Source organism: Podarcis muralis, chromosome 1 (genome assembly GCF_964188315.1).
Source record: "Podarcis muralis chromosome 1, rPodMur119.hap1.1, whole genome shotgun sequence".
Taxonomy (NCBI): domain Eukaryota; kingdom Metazoa; phylum Chordata; class Lepidosauria; order Squamata; family Lacertidae; genus Podarcis; species Podarcis muralis.
In genome coordinates this window covers 49281408-49305062 of record NC_135655.1, presented here as the reverse complement: position 1 = coordinate 49305062, position 23655 = coordinate 49281408, and the positions used below count along the sequence as shown (strand labels likewise).

At 38.4% G+C, this 23655-nt stretch overlaps 1 protein-coding gene across 1 annotated transcript in view; it reads left to right on the top strand.

The window, feature by feature from the left end:
• The window catches only part of FUT8 (fucosyltransferase 8), an 85661-nt gene extending 68146 nt beyond the window's left edge, over positions 1-17515 (top strand). Inside the window, exons 7-10 of the mRNA XM_028725976.2 lie at positions 6174-6420; positions 8861-9037; positions 9636-9786; positions 16203-17515. Of these exons, the coding sequence (XP_028581809.2) occupies positions 6174-6420; positions 8861-9037; positions 9636-9786; positions 16203-16520 (893 nt within the window). The 3' untranslated portion in view covers positions 16521-17515. The remainder of the gene's footprint in view (positions 1-6173; positions 6421-8860; positions 9038-9635; positions 9787-16202) is intronic.
• Positions 17516-23655: the final 6140 nt, after the last annotated feature.

Sequence of the window (23655 nt, the reverse complement as noted above, 5' to 3'; positions counted from 1 at the left end):
CCAAGCAGTACATCTCTATTCTCCCCCATCACCCCATACCCATATACCTAGAACCATTTTGCAGTTGTTTGAATAAGGTCAGTAAGTTCATACATGCCACTCAGCTGCCCTTCTTTTTTTCAATAACACTGTCTCCCCAAGCCATTTTACACTGACAAGGTGTTGCACTGGAGCTAGGGTTTTATGTATTTTATTTTTAGAGCAAGCAAGTACATCTAATGTATTTCAGAATTAATGAATTTTACCCCTTTGGTCTGCTTCTGGGCTGTAGATTGAGGTCTAGCCCATGCCTTAGCAGTGTTGTTTCCATGTTTTCTCTCATCTTGTCTTGGAGTTGATAGGGCTGGGAAGGAATTTCACTCTGCATTCACACAGCTTGGTACTGTAGAATTTTTGTCTGTCCAATAGCAGTGTCTTTCTAGGTTGTTTGGTTATGTTGTCCTATAATTTTGCAAGCATTATACTCCATGTTTATTATAATTATAATTATTTTATTATTAAGGTACTACCTTATGGGATATTGGGTGCCAGTTCAAGAGCCGTCTCAGAGGGACTAGCATGCCTACCACATCCATGTTCTTAGTGATGGCATATGCCCTATTGGAGACCTGGACTCGCCTTCCACCCATTTATGTTTTCCCCAGCAAGTGAATTGGTGATTTTGTCAGTAAGCAGCTTGGCTGTCAGTGATCCTTGCCCTATGCCATGTCAAACTTTGTAAGTTGTGACCAATAAAGTTGTAGCTGTTTTAACCCATAATTCTTTCTCTTCCATTCCACACTGCTTCATGTTGTGGAGCAATTATTTACAAATTCTTTTTGAGTTTTCAGTTTCTATCTTAATTATTTCCAACAGTAGGCATGGTGAGAAATATACTAAAGTTAAATTGTTTCTTTCAGAACATCCAATTGGGAATGTGTCTCATTAGACCAGTCCATCTCTGTATTAAATCAATTATTTTGATATTTACAAAGTATGATAAATTATTTCTAGCATCTTCTGTTTAAGATTTAATTTTCCTTCTCATGTTAATGTGGTATAATGAATATGTGTTATTTCTGAAAGGCCAGTGTTTTTTTTTCATTTTTCATTATATGCCCAAGAATAAATGATTCTGGGAGTATGCCATTTTTCAGATAATCATTTACAGTGTCTGCTAAGTGAAGAAATCTTAGGAATAGTTGTCAGGCAGTAAATCACCCTTTCAAATGAGTACTTTTATATTGGCATTTTTTAAGATGTGGTAATTTATGTGTTTCCTTTGTGTAGTAGTCAGTTATTATTTTGGTGCTAGGTATCAGAAGTTTCACATGCAGCTCTTTGGAGCTCCTAGTTAAGTATATTGTACTTAATCTCCATATAGAGTAACAGTGAAGTAGTTCAGGCCTTCAGCATCCATAAGGATGTTGGACAGATCAGTTGAAAACAGCCTTTCAAATGGATTTCCTTCTGTCCGCCCCCCCCCCCCCGTCCCCCAGTTGATCCCCATCATGGTATGGATTCTTCTTAGGCGAGCTTTTAACTGTAGTTGTCTACAACAAAAATATTTTTAAAAAAATATATGCACACATTATGTGTATGCATATTGATTTGCCATGTATATTTAGATGTTCACTGATGCATAATTGCCACTGTCCCAATGGGTGCCTCGTTGTTTTTCTTATTTCTGAAGTATTTAATTGTGTAAATTGTTTGTTGCTAGACACCAGCTATATGCACTAAGGCTGAAATCCTAACCATGTCTAATCAGAACTTAGTTGGACTTGTTTCTTTGGGGTTAGAATTGGAGCTTTAATCTGCTTCCTACAATGAATTTTTAAAACCAGTGGAATGCATTGTTCATTATTGTTTTCATATGAAAAGAAGTTACCTTTTTGTTACCTGTAGACTTTATCTGTGGTCCTCAGTTAAAAGTCCAAGCCTCTTTGTCAAAGTGAGTGGAACCACCAAGATTTGACTGCTCATTTTGAACACCCACCTGCCCTTTAAACATTTGTTTTATTTTATTTTTTCATTTAATAGCATCTAAACCAATGGAACACATAATTCATTGTTGTTCTTTTTCACATGGCAAGAATACATTGGCACTAAAAAGGATTTAAAGCTGCCAAACAGGAATTAGCTTGAGCATTATGCTTCTGCATACCCATACAGTGGTACCTTGGTTCTCAAACTTAATCCGTTACGGAAGTCTGTTCCAAAACCAAAGCATTCCAAAACCAAGGCACACTTTCCCATAGAAAGTGATGCAAAATGGATTGATCCATTCCTGACTTTAAAAAATAACCCCCAAAACAGCAATTTAATATGAATTTTACTATTTAACAAGACCATTTATCCATAAAATGAAAGCAGTAGACAATGTACTGCAGTCACACAATCAATCCACCATTAGCTGAACTGGGTTCCACACAGTCACAAAAACAAAAGCCGCAAAAATAAAAATGCAAAATAAATAGCAAAAACAGACAGACCTCAGCGTAACACTCAAAATGGAAGTGTGACACTCAAATTGGAAGTGTAACACGCAAAAATGGAGCATGTTCGGCTTCTGAAAAAAGTTTGCAAACCGGAAAACCTATTTCCAGGTTTGCAGTGTTTGGGTTCCAAGTTGTTTTAGTACCAAGGCGTTTGAAAACCAAGGTACCACTGTATATGACTATTTTCTGTATAAAATACAAATTTATGAAATAAGATGTTGCAATAAATAGAACTTGTATGTATAAGAGAGACTGCAACTCTTAACTCCACTTACCTGGGAGTAAGCCCCGTTGAACTGAATGGTACTTCCTTCTCAATATACTTGGATAGAATTGCAGCCATAGGTGGCTTTGTGATGTGTCATTAGCCAGTTCATTAACTTTGCCTCCTTTGTAGCAAAATCCACTATTCTTGTGGCACCTTAGCCACAAGAATAACTGATTTTGTTACAAAGGAGGGCTACCCCCTCTGGAAAGTCACTAACTTTGAAAGATAACACACAGGGAAAGTAATTGATTTGTAAATATATTTTGACTGCCGAGAGTTGCGTGTTTCCTGTGTGCTATGATACATATGAAAAAAAAATATGTATATTTCTACACCAGAGGATGACAAAACAGAAGAAAGACTTGTGCAAAATAAACCAATTGCCATGGAATGGAAAATACCAGATCAAAGTGTGAATGAACGTTGGAATGGATTGAGGCATGTTCATACATCTCTGCTTGTACACCAAACTTAGCTTTATACTGTTGCTGAAAATATGGCATGATGTCCCCAGCTCTGCCTACTGTCAGGCGTCCTCTGCTGCTGGTATGTCTTGTGTTTTTGTCCTCAAGACGCTTGCACACCCATGAAGTTCTCATACTGTGAGAAATTGAATCAATATGTTTGGCTGCCTCGACGTTAAGTCGCTAAATAGCACTTAAGGACCTCTGAAGCCAATTATTTCTGTACTTGAGACCAAAGTCCAAAGAGACAGATGAAGACGGAGGAGTGCTCTGACTTTACAGTGATTCAGAAACTCTTTGGAGGATTGCAGTGTGTAGCAGTTATCCCACTGTATGCAAAATTTGGAAGGTTTTTGTTTTGATTACATCAAAAGAAGGCTTGAGAGGAAACCTTAACTGTATAGATATAGCCTTAATCCATGGGTTGTTGCTTTTTTGCAGAATAAGCAAATTTATCTTACATTCAGAGAGTGGCAACATTTTGATTTTTGAATTACCAGTTTTATTTTACTTTAAGAGAACCTTCCTGGGAAATCAGTTGTTGAGACCAGAGTTAAATAACCATCTACTGAAATAACTGATCTTTTAGAATTAGAGTTTTACACACACACACACACACACACACACACACACACACACACACACAGTGTATAATCAATCAAATGGAGTGTTAATGCACTGAATTTTGTTGTTAGGGAATGTTCAGTTCATTCTTTACAATTTCTTCTTGCACACTACTATTAGCATCACTTCTCTCATGTAATTATTTCCATTCTTCTTTTCATGTGAGAATTCCAAATCTAATTATTCTTCATTAAATTTAATTTTGTGTGTGTGTCTACACACACACACACACACACACACACACACACACACTGCATCGTTCTGTCTCACGTATAAATTAGGTCCTTTCTTCACAAATCTCTAATAGAGGTGCTTTCACATGCTTTTCAACTAAATTGATTATATTTTTCTTTAATCAATATTTTGTTGATATTACAGCAGCAGCTAGTGAAGACAGACTTCTAATTTTGCAGAAATTATCATTGGATCTTTTCCAATTGTTTTCACCATCTAGGTGCAATATTCAGTTTTAAATTGTGTCTACAAACTACCAACTATACATGTGTCGGAATTGGATCCACCATCAAAATGTCTATAAAGTGTGTGGGGCGGGGTTCAAAACAGGGTAAGCTGGAGAAATGCCAAACCTTCCCCTGCCTGTGCTTTGTCTCCACTTACCTCTCACTTGCTTCTCTTTTGTGGACCCAAAGTAACTCTTGCAGAGAATAAAACATGCTGGCGGTATGTTTTAGGGGGAGAAAGCTTTGACACATAATAGAATTATAAAATTGTAGAGTTAGAAAAGATCCAAAGGGTCATCTAGTTCTTGTAGTGCAGAAATCCCAACTAAAGCTTCCATGACAGTTGGTCTTCCAGCCTCTGCTTAAAAACCTCCAATGAAGGACAGTCCAATGATGGAGGGAGTTTGTTCTGCTGTTGAACAGCTCTTACCATGAGAATTTTCCCTCCAGTTGTTTAGTTGGAATCTCCTTTCTTGTAACTTGAAGCCATTGGTTTTGGTCCTACCCTCCAGAGGAGGAGAAAGCAAGCTTGTGCCATTTCCATGTGACACCCTTTAGATATTTAAAGATGGCTATCATATCTCCTCTCAGTCTCCTCTTATCTAGGCTAAACATGCCTTTCCTCATGCACCATATATAATGCTATCTATTAAAAGTTCTAAGTTTTAGACTTGTGGGGTTTGTCTGTCTCCCAGCTCCCATTAGATATTATCATGTTGATCAGCAAGCTCTAAATGAATCTGCTAACCACCATTGCCAGATATATACAACATTTTACATAAGTCCTTGAACAATGGGCACAGACGAACTGGTTAAATGGTCATTTAGTTTGCAACCAATCTAGAATATTTATTGTGTTTTCAAATATATCTGATGTTGCCGCTGAATCGTTTGCCAGAACTCTGAAATATTGCAGGTGCCACATGCAAGATATTAATTAGAATGGGTGCTTGGGAGTGGGTGGCTTTCAGCTGGGAACTCTGAGGGCAACAATAAGTTCTAAATTTTGTGATCCAGCCTTTCTTCAGTAATATTTCATAGTGCGGCCAGGCAAGTCACTTGGAAATCTTCTGTTTTGTCATCTTCATTTTAGTATGCCCATACCAACATGCGACTCAAGCCTCAGAAACCTTTAGGGACTGAGTACGCAAGCCAGCAGAGATAAGAACTCTGTTCGCCCTTCCGTTGCAAAGAGTTCTTATCTCTGCTGGCTTGCGTGCTCAGTCTCTAATAATAATAATAATAATAATAATAATAATAATAATAATAATAATAATAATATAATTTTTTTTATTTATATCCCGCCCTCCCCAGCCGAAGCCGGGCTCAGGGCGGCTAATAACAATAAAACAGTACAAAAGTACAGCATAAACAACACTCTAAAATCATTCATTATAAAATTAATTAAAGGTTTCTGAGGCATGAGTTGCAGTTTTGATGCTGTTTGGAGAACCGGAGTTCGCCCGGCTGCCGGCCGGTGGGCTGGAGCCAGCTGGGGGCCTGCCAATTGCCCCCGTCTCCCAGGACGCATCCCAACAGTCATAAACCTCAGACTTGTTCAGATACTGTAAATTGAATTATGGAACCTGCTCTTTCTTTGGCACCTCTGCCAGGTTTATGAAAGTTGTCTAAACTCCAATGAACTTCTACCAGGGATGAGTCTGATTTTTTTCTGCAAAATAATATCGGTGGTGCTTTTCTGTCACCTTATTTTTGTGCGTATATATTCTTACATACTTTATTTCTTTGATTCTTAATCTGGTGATTTATCAAACAAGAAAACATTGTATGTTAGGTATAAATGATCTCCCATTTAGTTGTATGGAAAGCTATGTATCTGTTTTTCAAGTATTAACTCATACTGTATCTTTTATAGGTGAGGCAAATGATAAAGAGGTTCAAGTAATAGAGCTACCCATAGTTGACAGTCTACACCCGCGACCTCCATATTTGCCATTGGCTGTCCCAGAAGACTTGGCTGACAGGCTGATTCGTGTCCATGGGGATCCTGCAGTGTGGTGGGTCTCACAGTTTGTCAAATACCTGATCCGTCCACAGCCTTGGTTAGAAAAGGAAATAGAAGAAGCTACAAGGAAACTTGGCTTTAAACATCCAGTTATTGGGTAAGGTATTTTATTATGCGCTACGACTACAATCTTAGCCATATCCCTAGTCTAAGGTTACCAGATTTTTTTTCAATGAATCCGGGGACACTTTTCAACTTCAATGGATTTTGTATGGAGACTGATTTGTAAATCCAGGGACTGTTCCCGGGAAACGGGGACGTGTGGTAACCTTACCCTATTCATGCTTACTCCTATATTGAAATTAGTAGGACTTCTGAGTAAACAAGAACATTTCACCTTCTTTAGCATTCTTTTTCACACAGAAGGCTGTGAAACACTTCTTGGAAAGTCAGAACTCAAAATGCATTGAGAGTAAAGGATGTTGTCCTAAACCTATTTTGCTACTTTATTGTTTTAAGGCATGAAGGCAGCAGCCTTCCTGTGTTGGTTATCAGAACCTAGTACTCTGAGGTAAATTGCCTCTGAATGTGGGTGCTCTGTTTGCCCATTGATAGCCCTGTCCTTCATGAGTTTGTCTAATCCTTTTAAAGAACTTCCGAAGAGAGAGAACTTTCCCCTCCTCACCATTTATAACAGTGATGGAGAACTTCTGGCCTGCAGGCCTAATTAGGCCCACCAGTCCTCCTGATTTGACTGTTTTTGCCAAGCCATGGCCATCTACCCTACCTCTGACATTTTGTGCAGGGCAGGTAAAGCTGTGGTTGAGCTGAAAGGCTTTTCATCTGCAAAGCCCCATAAATAGTGCTTTGGAAGTGCCAACAATCAGCTGATCTTCCAGGTTTCTACTTTGCAAAAAATGGGTCACCTGGCATCATTGTAATGGCAGTTACATATTTTGTTGTAGAAATGTAGGCTCCTGCCCACCCTTGCTTGGTTTAGATATGAAAAGAGAAGGCATACTTAATACTTTTATAAGATTTCTGTGACTTATGCTTACACCCAGTTGAAGACTAAATTAAAATCACAGTAATTAGATTAAAATCACAATAGAAATCAATAAAGTAAATAACAAAGAAGACATGACGTATTAAAGATGAAGTCCTCAATGCAGATCCTTATCTAAAGTGATGCAGCAAAGCCTGTTGGTAGAGAAAGTTTTCACTGACCCGCAGAAAATGGCAAAAGAGGGTGCTACTTGAACCTCAAGGGATAAAGTGTTTCATAATCTAGGTGCAGCCACAGAAAAGGTTCTGAATAAGCATTTTCCTGTCCCTGTCATATCTAATTTGGCACTAATGGTCTTAATAATACTTGAATACAGTGCACCAAGAGTTCAATGTATAGAATTGTTCTCAGTTTTTACTATAAAAATTAGTGTAGTTTTTGTTCCACCTTTTTACATACTAATATTGTTATCTATCTGCAATAGCTCCTTGGGTTTCAGAACTCAGCCACTTGCATAATATTGGTTATATATTTGAAAATAACATACTAAAAATAAGACACTTCTAGTTTGAATCTATTCCTATCAGTCAGTCATCAGTTTTGTGGGGAAATGAACAAGATGTTAAAGAAAATTGAAGTTTAATAGGGGACTTTTCAGTAAACAGTTCTTCTTGTTTGTTTTTATATCCCACCCTTCAATCTTGAGGTGGATGACAGCACCAGCTAGTTCAGTGGTGTCCAAACTTTTTTCAAAGAGGGCCAGATTTGATGAAGTAAAGGGCTGTGGGGGCTGGCCAAAGTTTGTTGAGCTTTTTTTTAGGGTTGGAGTTGTTGAGGGTTTTTTAGGATTTTGCCACAGCAGCCAGATTAAACCAACCGGTGGGCTGGATTAGGCCCCCGAAACAGACTTTGGACATGTCTGAGTTAGTTAAAACAAGACAGGGCACAATTAAAGCCATAATTGAAACCACAGAATCGCAATCAAATTAGCAGCAGTAAGTAACTATAGTACTACCCCAACAAAAGACAGCTTCCTTTCCAGAAACCCTGGAGAAAATTAATTTTACTGCAGTGTTTTAGTTCAGCAGGCATGTTTTAGTATGGATGAAACTGCAGAGAAATGATAAAAATGCCTTAAGAACCCTCTTGACAAATACACATTTATGATACATGCAATGTCTTTTCATACAAGGTTAAATTCTGTGAGCTGGTGACTATATTTAAACCTACTGGATATGTGTGTAAAAGGAGGCCATGCTGACCGTGTGGCGCATTAGTACCTTGAAGGTATTTGCAAAATCATAATGCTGTGATTCTACTGTGACATGTGTAAAATATATTGGCATTTGGCCTCCAACCATCTATTTGGTTTTCAAGGACTGAATAGTAATCTTTACTTCTCTCCACCCACCTTCAGCCATGTAACTAATCCAAGCCCTTGCTCTGTGGTTTTTGACAAATTTATTCTGAAAATAATACATATTCTAATGCCAATTTATTTTGCAGTCCGTTCTAATGAAAGTAAAGGACAAACGAACAAAAAACAAACAAATCCTGATTAAGAGAAATGTGTGTTTGCTTTTCATTGCAGAATTCATGTCCGAAGAACAGACAAAGTGGGAACTGAAGCAGCATTTCATCCCATTGAAGAATATATGGTACATGTTGAAGAACGTTTTCAACTTCTCTCCCGCAGAATGCATATTGACAAAAAACGAGTCTATTTGGCTACAGATGATCCTTCATTATTGCAAGAGGCAAAATCCAAGTAAGACCATCTTTGTACATAAGTGATTTTACATGAAGTGTGGCTATTTAAACAAACAGCATATTTACTTTTAATGTCTATATGAATACCTGTGTTTGAAATTATTTGCAAATAGCTATAACTTCTGAGCTTTATATACATGTTTCCTAAACAGGTGTTGGTAGAACAAGTCTCCACTAATAGTAATTCTTATGAGATACAACTGAAAACTTCCAATTTGGTCTTGAATTTGCAGGTGGATTATGACACATATGAGTCATGGGTTTCTGTTTACAAGAAGTGGATAAAAATTCTGCAAAATTTAATTTCTCATTAGGGCTACAAGCTATGAAGGCATAGCAAACTACTAAGAGGTGAAAAAATCTGTTTAATTTCACTGTGGTATCCAATTAACGAGTCCTGTCAGTGCAAGAATTTCCACTTGTGCGGCAAGGCTCCCTTCCGCCCCGCCCCCACCCCTAGAACAGATTTAGGAGGTACTTGAGGGGAGGCAGAAGTTCTATTGCACAAGCAAAAATCCTTGCACTGATGGGATGTACTACTTTGGGTGCAACCTCCAAAACTGAATGCTGATATTTGTGATGCATTTCCCCCTCAGGTATCCAAATTATGAGTTTATTAGTGACAACTCCATTTCGTGGTCAGCTGGTCTCCATAATCGGTACACAGAAAACTCTCTACGGGGTGTTATTCTGGATATACACTTTTTGTCTCAGGCAGACTTCCTTGTCTGCACATTTTCTTCACAGGTAAGGTGGTGCACATTATAAAGTTCTGTATATCAATACTCCAGTAGCACAATATAAACCTGAATGGCTATAGTACTCAGTGGTTTCCTATAACCAATAGTAGTACTATGAAATACTTGAAATATACAAGCATTAATAATTCCTCTAAAAAATTGTTCTCTTTCATAACATGCAAAAAATCAGTGCAAATCTACTATTTAAAAAAGGCAACTACAAAAGGCCTTTGCAGATGACCTGGTTTTGACATTGCAGGAGCCAGAATCTAGTACGAAAAGAGTTTTAGAACTGATTCAAGAGTTTGGTCGGGTGACGGGATTTAAACTAAATAAACAAAAAACTAAGGTTTTGGAAAAAAACTTGACAACTATGGAAAAAGAAAGGTTTCAGAAGGAGACAGAGTTAAATGTGGTTAAAAAGGTGAAATATCTAGGGGTGAACATGATGGCTAAAAACTTGAACTTATTTAACTTGAACTTCCTGTAAGTGTGTCACATTAGTGGAACTAGTTTTCATAATTACTCTGGATCCAATCCATGGTATGGCTCATGAAAATATACTAAGTTTAAGAGAAGTGATTGGAAGTTAAAACTCTGCCCCTTTGAAAAAGATGACCATGGGGAGCAATGGTAGAGAGATTTGTTGGCATCTGTCTGTCTTGAGAGGCAATGGAGGAGTGCGCCTTTGGGGGGGGGGGGTGAAGTCAAATTGTTGGAAGGTTGCAGCACCTGCTGTGGCTGTAGAGACCAATATGGGAGATACATCAAAAGAAATGTAAATGATAAACAATGTGAACAGTTGGTAGAAAAAAGTATTATGTCAGAACATTGGAACTCAGTGGATCTCTCACTGCAATTGATTTTCTATTGGTTTAAGACAAACAAAAGGGAATACTTTTTTCAAACAACTTGGTTACTAACTGGAAGACTACATTGCCAGATGTGGTGATGGCTGCTAATTAACCTTAAAGGGTTAATCACATTCATGAAGAGGATACTGTTGTGGATCATTATTATTTGTGGATCATCTGTCTTCAGAGGTATATTGCCTCTGCGGACAAACATTAGGAGATGGTTCTCTCAGTCACATAGTGTTTGAGAACTTGCTAGTGACATCTTAATGTCACTAATGGAGACCACTAACTAGCCTAAATGAATCAATCTAGCAGTTCTTTTCCTGTATTCTTCTAAGAAGTCTACCTTGAAGAGGGAACATCAAACCAAGTGCTGTATTCCTTTCTTGAGCCGTTAAATACCAGTGATAGATGGTTTTAAAACAATTTACAAAGTCTCCCTGCAATATTTAAGGGTTTGTATTTTAATTATGTTTTTATTTGCACATATAAAATATTATTATTATTATTATTATTATTATATAACAAGGGGGGGGGTGGAGAGAGGAAGAGATGAAATAACATTAAAGAACAAAATGAAGAAAAAGAAGAGAAGAATAATGATAAATAATAACGGCCTATCACTATTAGTAATATTTGTAAATTATTATTGAGAATTTCTTTAATATAGGATTTCTCCGTCAGCATGTGCATTATTGCCAATAAAAATATTTTCATCGCGGTCCTTGCTATCTTAAGTGCTTTTGAGTTTTATTCCCCAGCTTTTCCCATTTCCTTAGTTCCTTGTTTCCAGGGCCACTTTTTATTTATTTATTAGATCTATGTAGATTTATATTCTTTCCTTAAGCTTTGTTTCCCTTTTACTTTCTTTCAGATTCTTCCTCACTCTGTTGCCTATTCTGTATCCTCCCTTCAGCCTCTTTCCTGTCGCCGCCCCATGTTAGGTTTTTACTCTCTTCCAAACTGACAGGTGGACTGCAGACTATTTGATTTTTTCCATGCAACAGAATATTCTTTTTCACCATTTTAGTATCAGAGGATTAATTCCCATGACAGCAATGCAATATATATTTTAAACTTCCTTAGTAGTTTTACGGTGTTCCCCATCTCCTGCAGTACCTGGCACAATGTGGATTAGCTCCCTGCATTGATGGTTTTTAAATTGCCCTTTTCTGCAGAGAATTTGCCTTGATGGTTAAGCATGATGGAAGAGATTATAGGATTATAAAAGATTACAAGCCTTTTCAGGTATGCTGTTCAAGTATATGCTGAAGAGTTGTACTTTTTATAATCAAGAAGTGAACAATATGCACTACAAAGCATTAAATTGTTTTTAAAGACTGACATTTTGACAAACCATTTCTTAACTTTATTCAAGGCAAAAATGTAATAAATGCCTCTTTCACTGTGAACATTTCATGGTTGGCCTTTTAATTATGGACCCAGAAAGTATTCTGTTGCACATAAATAATCTTTGCTACAGTATTCATTTCTTCAGGTTTGGAACTATAAAGTACTGTTACTTTACCATTCATATCTTTCATTTATATATTTTGTAACATTTCCATTAATAGAAAAAAGTATCTGATCAATTCTTAATGGTATTCAGAAATCCTCTTAAATGCTGTAGCTTTTTATATTTTTCATTGTCTTCTATTGTGTACTACCTTGGAGGTCAGAAGTTGGGATGTAATTCAAATTAAAATATTAGATTTTGAAAGTAGAAATAGGTGGGGGTTTTTAAAACTATCTCCAGTTGCCTTTATTGCTGCAAAGTTTTTCCACACATAATCTGAGGTTCTCAAATGCCAGTGGTGTGGGGATAGATGGGGATATCAGACCAGCATTTGGTGATGTGCAACAATTTTACCAGTTTAGAACATGAGTTTAAATCTTGAACCTCACTCTGTACTGTGCCTCATAGTATAATAGGATAAAAAAATAAATATATATTAATTTCCCTATGAACAAGGAGATTCCAGAAGTGAAATAAACAAATGAAGATTACACTTGATACTTCTACTTTCTACCTTAGTGTTGACTTGCTTTTCAACTCAAATAGCAACTTAGTATGAGAACAGATAATCAAATATGAGGTGGCACCGGTTGTTGTGAACTGTAGTGACTCTGTATTGGTGAAGAAACACCTACCTTTATTCATAGCTAGGCAAAAACTGAATTTTGTTAATAATTAAACCATTCCAATTTTGGTTTTGTTGCTTACTTTAGTATCGATTGTATTGTTTTTTCAGTTGATGATTGACCAGATTTGCTAATGAGGCAAGGCTTTTTAATGTTTATGTTATAGAATCATAGAATTGGAATCATCATGAAAGTTGTAGCGGTTGAGAAAGTCAGCCAGCAATACCATTCTGTACTTGCATGCAAAAAATATAGCTGAGCATCATAGAAATCTGCATATATGTGAGTCTTAAGGCTGTTTTCCACATATCACTTTAGCAGCAGCATAACATGTGACTAAGGAGACTTGGAGTGTGGCTACAGCCCTTTCCTAATCATTAGAGTTTCAGACTGTTATCTAATAATTCATTCCCAGATACTTTGTGATTGGGTTAGAGGTGTAGAAGGTCAGTATCAAATTATGAATGAGTCAGCCATTCTTCCTAGAGTATAACAGTGCCGTCCAACTTGGGCTGGGCGATATCTGGTTTTCAACATCATGATTTCTATCTGCGGTGGCGGAGGGCTTTGTTGGGCCTCCCCGCAGGGGCAGAGGGTCCCTCCCCATCTCCCTGCAGCAGCAGAGGGTGCGCCGTGCTTCCCCGTAGCAGCAGATGGCTTTGTCATGCCTCCTCACGGCAGCAGAAGGTCCAGCCGCACCTCCCCGTGGTGGTGGTGCACTGTGCTTCCCCGCAGCAGCCGAGGGCCTCGACGAGGCTCCCTGCGGTGGTGGAGAGCCTTAAAATGTAAGGAAGTAGTACATTTAATAAAAATATTGAATAAGCTTCCATATATTTTCAACTAATTTAAGAGTAGTTTAAGTGATTTCTTATTCAAGTTGCATCTGCTTTCCCACTGAGAGGTCTAAGTGGAATCTGTGCATGCATAAGCCCCACTGAGTTCAACTAAACTTTCTTCTGCTTTCCTGAGAGTAAGCCTCATTGAATTCAGTAGGGCTTGCTTGTGAGTAGACACACATTTGCTTTCACTGCTTACCAAAAAACACCCTCCCCATCATTCTCACATAGTACCCAACCTTCCATTTCAGCATGAGGCAGCCAGCTAAATCTTCTTCCTTCCATTCTCCCCCCCCACAGAAGCCCACCCCCCAGCCCTCATCCCACCAAACTCTCATTTTTATCAAAGGGAGGGCAAGCAAGCAGAAAGATAGTCTCCTTTAAATTAAAAAACACCCTTCCTTTTTAATGTGGAGGAAAGCTATTTAGGGGGAACCAACAACATAAACACCCCCAGAAAATAGAAAATAAAAACTCTTCCCCCTCTTTTTTCACTGGTGAGGGAAGAAAGAAGTGCTTCCCAATTCTTTGTTTACTTTGGCTCTTTGATTGTTTAAGCATGGGGGTCCCTCTTAGATTGTTAGCAGGCTCTGCATAATTAGCTGAGCTCTAAGTGGAAAGATCAGGTGAAGCTGAAAGAGTTTGCTGGTTTGTGTGAGGGCTTATCTTCATTTCTTATTGTTAGGAGGGAGGAGGGAGAGAGCACAGCCCTACTCCCATCCAGATTTGGATAATACAGAATTTAAGCTATATTAATGTATCCAGGTCTGTGTCCCTTGTCACTGAATATGTTGCTTATTCTGTCCAGAATTGGTCACAGACTATGTTAAAATTTGTTGAAGTACGGAAAAGCATGCCTGCTTTCTTGTGCAATTCCTATTTTTTTCAGTGGGCCTTGTGTTCACAAGTGGATCATGCCCATATTTTGTGACTTTGAGGACAAGTTCTTCCATTTTAAATATATCTGAAAGTAAACCGTGTGCTTTCAAAAGTCCTTTTCCTGTGTACAAGATTTTTTAAATTTATGAAATAGATGTTTTAAAAAGCTACAAGAAATTTAAATACCATTCATCTTAATCTCAATGAGACCTAATAATATCAGGAAAGATAATGGTTTTGCTTCTGCCTTGTAAATAAAAATGAGCAGAAATGGCTTAAGTAATAGATAAGGCTGCAGTGTTTGTTTGTTTTTGAGGGGGGGAAAGTTACCCACTTCTAATTTTAGAGTCTCAAACCTCTCTTGATTATAAGAGACACCTGTTATACCTAAAAGAGATACTAGCCTTCAGCCTTAGTGGTAGCATATTTGGTAATTGTTGTGGCCACAGAACTGCGGCTTCAGAGTGAAGCAGTCAGAAATAGTGTTTAATAAATCATATATGCTCTAAAGTATTATAAAATATTAAGTTATTACTGTTTTTGTTAGGAATAGATGATGAGGGAATGTGTAAATCTGAGATTTTGATAAATGGCTGTGCTTTAAGTTTATTAAAAGGGATACATGTTTGATCACTCTAGATTTGAATTTATTTTGTTTACCTACTATCCATCTACCTCTTTTATTAAAACATTTATCACCACTCCTGACCACCTTCCACAGCATACAGAGGAAATAAAAAATTGGTGATTGGCCCAATTTTTCTTTCCGTGTTCTCTGGCACTTGTATACTATTCATTTTTCATTTCCTTTTTCCTTCTGCTACTCTGCTTTGGACTTGATATTCATATTCCATTTAATCGATTTAGTGGCAACTCTGAAAACCAAGAGGGTTTCACATTGCTCTGAAGGTCATGAGATTATAAGTCATTCCAATATTCTCCAATTATCCAGAGCCTTGGGCCTGTTGCCAAGACATTCCTATCTCCAGTTCTAAGAGGGCTTGTACTTAAGCCTGACAGCTTTGGAGTTGCTGAAGGATATCACTGCCAAGCCAGATCATAGTCAGAGGGTTGTCTAGATGCCTTGGGCCAATTTTAAGGAGGTTCCACAGAGTAGTACTAAGAATTTGAATTTGATCCAGTGAAGACCCAATGTAGTAAATGTCCTTTGGGCTTCTAGTAGGTTCTGAAGTTTCTTACAGAGGATGAGTTACTTTTTTATTTAATTGAAACTTTTTTAAGGTTCAGCAAGTCAGGCTTGGGGCTTATAATATAAACTGCTGTGGTGTGAGTTGCTCAGTGGTAGAGCTCATGCTTTGCATGCAAAAAGTCCCAGGTTCAAGCCAACAAAGTAGGTGCATCCAGTTAAGTTATGCTCAGAATAGGCCCATTGAGATTAATCATGTCTACTAATTTCATTGGGTCTGAGTATGATTAACATTGGATACAACCCAAAATGCCTTTGTCTCATTCTCCAGATGCAAGCAAATTAAAATTACTTTAAATTGAATGTTTTAAGGCTTCTGTAAAACATTATACAAGGATTAACATTGTTGCATTCTATTGCTATTTTCTTAATGTTGAAGTAATATGCTTTATGAATGATTGAAGAAAGAAAGTTGGACAAAATACACTTCTGTAAGGAATACTTAACTGATGTACTGTCATGCTGTTTGCTAATTAATGCTTTTTGTTACTACTTTCCCTAGGTTTGTCGAGTTGCCTATGAAATCATGCAGACATTGCATCCAGATGCATCAGCCTTTTTTCACTCTTTAGATGATATCTATTATTTTGGGGGACAAAATGCTCATAACCAGATTGCCATTTATGCTCATCATCCCCGAACTGCTGATGAAATTCCTATGGAACCTGGAGATATAATTGGTGTTGCTGGAAACCACTGGGATGGTTACTCCAAAGGCGTCAATAGAAAATTAGGAAAAACAGGCTTATACCCCTCCTACAAAGTAAAAGAGAAAATTGAGACAGTCAAGTACCCCACATATCCAGAGGCTGACAAATAAAGACAAGCAGGACAGCTCGCCGTAACACTCACTTTGAAGCTATTTCAACCAACCATACTGTTGGCTTTTGTGGGATATGAATTTGCATTTTAACATACAGTTAAAATGAAAGCCTTTAATCATTCGGACTGGATATACAGCTTGGAACAATTCAACGGGCCATGGTTTGGACTTCTTTTGTTACATGCACTTGCACTCATGCACACTGATACACATTCAACAGGGAACCTGTTGTTTTATACTGTTTGTCTCTTTGAGGACATGTCCCTCCCATGAGTCATATATGAGCCTTGGGCTCAGTTCTTTGCCATTAATAGACTATAAAAAGACTTTTAACACTGCTGCATTGTGTAATTTGAGTGACATGAGCATATTTTGTATGTGCAGAATTTAAAACATGGTGCCTCTCTTTGAAAGATCCAGTGACCTTTTGGAAGAGCCATGCCTAGTTCTGTCGATGGGTAAGAGTTGTACTTGCCTTTAACTGATGATGTTGTTATGACCACTGAATATGCTCCAACCAACAGATTCAAAACTCAGTCTAGACCTTTCTTTATAGGAGTTTTGTTAGCAATTTCATTGATTAGTTCATCTCATCATTAATAAAGAGTACATCCAACAATAAAATAATTGTCTGGTAGGAACTTTTGTAAAACAATGCCATGAACAGATTCTTTGGTACTGTTGCTGGACATTGTCTTTGATAACAAAAAATAAATTCAAAAAAGAAGTAGCTGGAGTTATACAAGTAATTTGATTTTAAAATTTGGAAGAACCAACAAAGGTCTATCTTTCCAGATCCTTGATCTCTTTATTTGGAAAATTACTGTGATGAAATTTGATAACATTTCAGATTTTTTCTGGTGTTCTCAATCAGCAGGAAACTGCCAGTCAAGACTGTTTATTTCTTTCTTGACCAAGTGACAAGACTTCAGCCTGTTGGCCTCTGAATAATAAAAAAAATTAAGTGAGTGCACATGCACACAAACACTCTCTCTTACCTCTCCTGTAGTATTCTTTCCAATTTTTCTTTATGGCCACAACACAAAATCAGCCATGGGTGAAACTACTGTTGGTATAAGTCTTTGTGAAATGCTTTTGCTGTTTATTATAATTAACTCTAGTGTCATATATATATATATATATATATATATATATATATATATATATTTAAATAGAGCACTTGAGATTGAGATAGCACAAAACATTATGGCATAGTATTAATCTGAGCCTGCAAAGGAAGGGCTGTTGCTTAGGGTACAGCACACATTTTGCATACAAAAGGTCACAGGTTCAATCCCTGGTGCCTTCAGGTAGGGCTGGGTAAGACTCCTGCATGAAACCAAGGTAAGCTGCTACCAGTCTATGCCAACAATACTGAATGAGGTGGGCCAATGGTCTGATTTGGTGTACGGAAACTTCCTGTGTTGCAGGAGGTTGGACTAGATGATCCTCTGGGTCCCTTCCAACTCAAAATCGCAGGAAATGATTTTCCTGCCCAGGAATTTGTTCTCTCAAGGGTTGTTACATGTTTATATCACACTAGCCTTGCTTTTTAAATGTTTCTTGCTAGAAATTTTGTCATACTGAACAACTTGACACCATTTTTTTCCAGTGAACTGATAAGAGCTTCTAGCAGTTAATGAAATACAAAAACTTAAGCACATAAGCAAGCAGTTCATTTCTGTTGGATAGTAGGAGTTGAAACATTTGAGTACTGAAACGAACATATTTGTTATAAAAATACTTATTTGTTAATGGCCAGTAATCTGTCTGTTGACAGATACATGGTGTATCCATAGCCATACCTCTTTTCTTTTCAAGCTGACATAGATCCGACCTTGAAAATTTTATAGTGCTGGTAATAGTTCAGTGTCATCTATATAACCTTGTTCTTTTCTCCCTTAAATCACAATGATGTCCAGAACCTGAATATATATTTTATGTTCTTTCTTTTAAGCTGAGTTACACAAGCTGCTACTTTTCTATTCCTGGTTCTGGTTTGTGCAGTTGGCCACTGTGTAGCAAACCTGCTCAGCTTCATTCCTAATAATGTGAAATGGCACAATGGAATCCTAGGTCTTAACTCAAATAACTCAAGACAACTGTTGCATATGGTTAAAGCTTGGGCCAGACTTGACATTTCTGTGCAAACAGCAGGGCTAATGGAAAAGGAAATGGTCAATTCTAACATATTTTCCTATGAAGATATGAATAACTTTTAACAGCAGTTGCTCCAGCATGTTTTCATTCCAATATAAACTATTTGGCCAAGAGTATTACAGAAATACTCTTGCTTCTTGGGAGAAGGGCAATGACAGGCCTAGAGAGCATCTTGAGAAGTAGAGACGTCACCTTGCCAACAAAGGTCCGTATAGTTAAAGCCATGGTTTTCCCAGTAGTGATGTATGGAAGTGAGAGCTGGACCATAAAGAAGGCTGATCGCCGAAGAATTGATGCTTTTGAATTATGGTGCTGGAGGAGACTCTTGAGAGTCCCATGGACTGCAAGAAGATCAAACGCATCCATTCTTAAGGAAATCAGCCCTGAGTGCTCACTGGAAGGACAGATTGTGAAGCTGAGGCTCCAGTACTTTGGCCACCTCAGTGAGAAGAGAAGACTCCCTGGAGAAGACACTGATGCTGGGAAAGATGGAGGGCACAAGGAGAAGGGGGCAACAGAGGATGAGATGGTTGGATAGTGTTTTCGAGGTTACCAGCATGAGTTTGACCAAACTGCGGGAGGTAGTGGAGGACAGAGGTGCCTGGCGTGCTCTGGTCCATGGGGTCACGAAGAGTCGGACACGACTAAACGACTAAACAACAACAAATTACAGAAATATCCTGTCTTATCAGTCAGGATATTTATGAGATGTCCTTTGGTGTGAACTACATATAGTAGTGTAAAAGCATCAGTTTCTTTGTGTAAATATTTCTTCTGAATGGTGGTAGAAGTCTATTTTGAACATTATCTGGATGTTTCCCCCCCCCCCCCGAGTTAACTGTTAGAAGTTAAAAGTAATTAGAAAAGCCTAAGACAAAGAAGTTGCTACATGATCATCAGTTCAAATATCCTTGGTGAGACCATAACCAACCTTTGTTAGAGAGAGGCAACTCCTGAGATACTCTAACATAATATTTTAAGAGCAAATAAAAAGTAAAGGTAAAGGGGCCCCAGACCATTAGGTCCAGTCGTGGCCGACTCTGGGGTTGCGGCGCTCATCTCGCTTTATTGGCCAAGGGAGCCGGCGTACAGCTTCCGGGTCATGTGGCCAGCATGACTAAGCTGCTTCTGGCGAACCAAAGCAGCGCACAGAAACGCTGTTTACCTTCCCGCTGGAGTGGTACCTATTTATCTGCTTGCACTTTGACGTGCTTTCGAACTGCTAGGTTGGCAGGATTAAGAGTAAATAGAAACTATGAAAAAAGCTTGCTAAGTTAAAGGCTATGAGTGAATTCAGAAATGCTTGCTATTTAGTCTTAGGCCTATTCTATATGTTACAACTTAGTGAGAGTAGCATATTTTAATGATCACAAGTATATGACAGGTATGTAGTACATACACACTCCAGGGAACTGAGCCAGTTACAGTTTTCTCCACCCCACATTTTATGATGTATCTCCCTTGGATATTACAGCGTACATTTGCTGTGCTCCTTATCTCTACAACAAGTGAAAGGGCCTCAAATCTCTTGAGCAGTTCTGGTGGCAACCACGGCAATCCTATGCATGCCTACTGAGAAGTAAAACACACACAGTCCAGTGTGCCTTACTTCTAGGTAAATGGGTATGCAATTGCAACTGGTGTCACTCCTTTTCCATTAGGGGGACATATCTCATAAGAGCCACTCTGTGGGATCTGATCAGAGGCCTAACTAGGCTAGCATCCTGTTTTCCCCAATGGCCAGCAAGATTCTTATGGGAAGCTCACAAGCAGGACATGAGCGTAAAACCCTTTCTGCTATTGTTCGCCAGCAATCTCAGCACTTCAGCACTGTGGGGTCACTAAAAAAGAAAAGTGGTTCACACTTTATTTTCTTCAGCTGGTGCAGTCTTTCTTAAAGCACAAGTTTCCACTTCAGGTGTTCTCCAGTCACATCATGTTCACTTTGCTCTATGCCTCTACTTTCATTTTAATTTTATTTTATTGCATAGCTTCCTGCATTAGCATGTCTTGGCAGATGGTCAAATGTAACCCGTTTTCCTACTCTAAAGGAAGAAATATTATCTATTTGCCCGGCCAACAAGAAGAAAAATACGACAGCCTTTGGTTATTCAATAGTAGTGAGAAATCTTTCTTGGCTCCCTGTAATACATGCTTTGGACCTTATTGCTACTCTCCTACTCGGATAAAGTGGCAACATTTTTATATATGAATTATTTAGCTCCACTCTACTGAAAAACAGCATCTCTCTCAAAAGCTGGCAGAAAATGGATTCTGCTCAAAGAATAATTAGCTTGTAGGGAAGGCAGAGAACCTTCTGGCTTCTGTCTTATAGTCCATTTCATTAAGCTCTTCCATTTAAATGTCTTGGAAAATTGTGATAAAAGGTATACATGTTTCTAAATGTAATCAGGCTTACCACTAAAATCTTAAATGAAAAACATACTCGTAAAGGTGATCTTAGGCTTTGCATTTTGCTTCCACAGTTGAATTACTCAAATAAAGGAGACTGGGGGAACTAGTCCCCCGCCCCCATAACATTTATATCCTGCTTTTCCTCTTTCATTAAACCCAAAGTGCTGTGCATATCCAGCTAGGCATGGACCAGATCCAGACCTGCTTAGCTTCAGCAAGGTAGAAGGCTCATATAAAGCCAAACCCTGGGACTTTGTAATTACATATAAGTTTTATATACTTTGTATCTGTTTTATAAGGTTCTCTCAAACAGGGAAATGTAGAATTGTGTGAGTTTGAATTTATTCAACTCTGTATAGTGTATGTTGCAACATAATGTTTAGAAAGAATTCAGTGAGAGTCAATGATTGCTGATCACCTTGGTGCATACAGTCTTATGTTTGTAGTTGCTATTTTGATCTGAGCTAAGAGGCTACAGAAATTCTCATTACTACCACAAGATATACAAAAGCGACATTCAACATTTCTGCTTGTAGCGCAGTTGATAACTTTTGGGTTTTATGTAGGACAACTCCTCTTAGCCATGGGACCCACTTAATCACCTTGGTCTCTTTTTCAGCCAAACTTGTCATAACAAAGAGGCTCTGTGAGGATAACAAGATGAGAGTTGCGAAATACTTTGGACACTATGAAGTAGTACAGTACGGTGGCTAATAGCATGAGCTTTGAAGTCACCACTTCAGATCTCACGTCAGTGATTAACCTGCAGGGTTGTCTTACAAAATCAACTGTTCCTTACCTTCAGACAGACACTTGCAATACTAGAATAATAATTAGCATTGAGTGGCTTTGCCTTGGCTTAACATAGAATAGGCTAGTGATTGTGAACAAAAGTACAGCACACAAAGGGATTTTATTGGAATTCTTCTTCAACTGCCGTATCTCTGAGACCTCAGGGTCCTGTACCTTGTGCTAGGGAGGAAGCCCCCCCAAAAAATCGTTGATTGGACGGAGGTTCTCCCTACTCACCCCTTTCTTCTGTGGTTGACTAGGAATATTGCTTTTCTACCCTATTCCCCTCTTGCAGCTGGAATGAAGCTACAGCACTGAGAGGTATACTTTTCCTGACACCTGGCAGCCATACTAACAGGTGCTCTTTGAAAATGACATACCTGATGGCTCCTGGATGTCATTCGCAAAAGAAAGAGAAAACCAGGTAGAGAAAGGAAAAGAGCGTGGGGTGGGTATCTCAATCACTGCTGCTACCTGGCTGTTGGTGTGGTGGTGAGAGGGAAGGAGAATTCCCGCCCCCTCTGATTCAGATTCAAACCTCTACCTACTTGTGAGTTCTGAAGAGAGATGGTTCTGCACATTTTTAGCATAGTTCATTTGGAACTGGGGAGAACAGCTATTGTGAGTGCCTTGAAAACTTATTTCCCCTTGTGTAGTGATTTGCAGAAGTGAGTCTCTGCTGTACCTCATTCTAAAGGAAACATGAACCTTGGGTAAGTGCCTCAAACGCCTGGAATCTCGTACCACTCGGAGATTGTGGTGGCGCACAATAATAACTTTGCTAGTTCAATAGAAAAATCCTCATCTTACACTGACGATAAAAATGATGACTAAAGTATCCCTTTCAATGGCAGCATTAATGTAGTAAAGGGATGGTGTTCACCATCACATTTTGTACCTTTATGAAAGAGGCTTTGGTTATGTAACACTCAAAGGCTTCGTATCAGTTATTTGTCCTGTTCCCATCTGTATCCAGCCAAGCTATGTTTGTGCCTCTCAGCATTGTCAAAGGAAGCATTAATAGGAAAAGTTGTGTGGAAGGGCAGCCTGACCTGCAAATTCTGTTTGGCTTCTTAGTTTTTTATATTAAACAAACTGCAAAGAGCAATCTCAGATTTATTGAGAATTTTGAGTGGTGTGTGTGTGAAAGAGAGAGAGAGCACAACTTTCAGAATTTGGACACAATGCCTTACAAAACTTTAGCCTTCTTAAGGTGTTCAAAATAATGCATGAGAGCTCATATTGGGACTGGATAGAAGTGGATAATTTGTCTAATTTGGTTTCTTTTAGTTTCTCATTTTTCTGGTCTTAAATTCAGTTGGCCACATTTCCACATCAGTTTGTGGGGTGGGTGTGTGTGTTTCCTCACAAAGAATGGTAAGGATTTTAGTGTGTATTTTTCTTAACATATACAATATTGTATGCACAGGGATGTTAGCCCCAAGGCCAATTCACACCTGCCCTTCCTCTGTAAGCCCTCAAATGCTCTCCTGGAAGGCTGACAAGGTCCTGTGTTTATAGTGAGTCTTTAGTGTGAGGGTTGAGATGAGGGGGTAAATGCTCACAAAAATCTTCAAATCCTGTGTAAAGCTGAATGTTCAATGTTTGAGTCACAATTTGACATTTAGCATTCGGAGCTGTGACATACTTGACTTAAAATGAATGATAATTAGCATTTGTTTATTATTGGGACTCAATATCATATTTGGTACTTGATTGCTTATACTATTTTATGAGATAAATGACCAAAACCCAAACAAATACA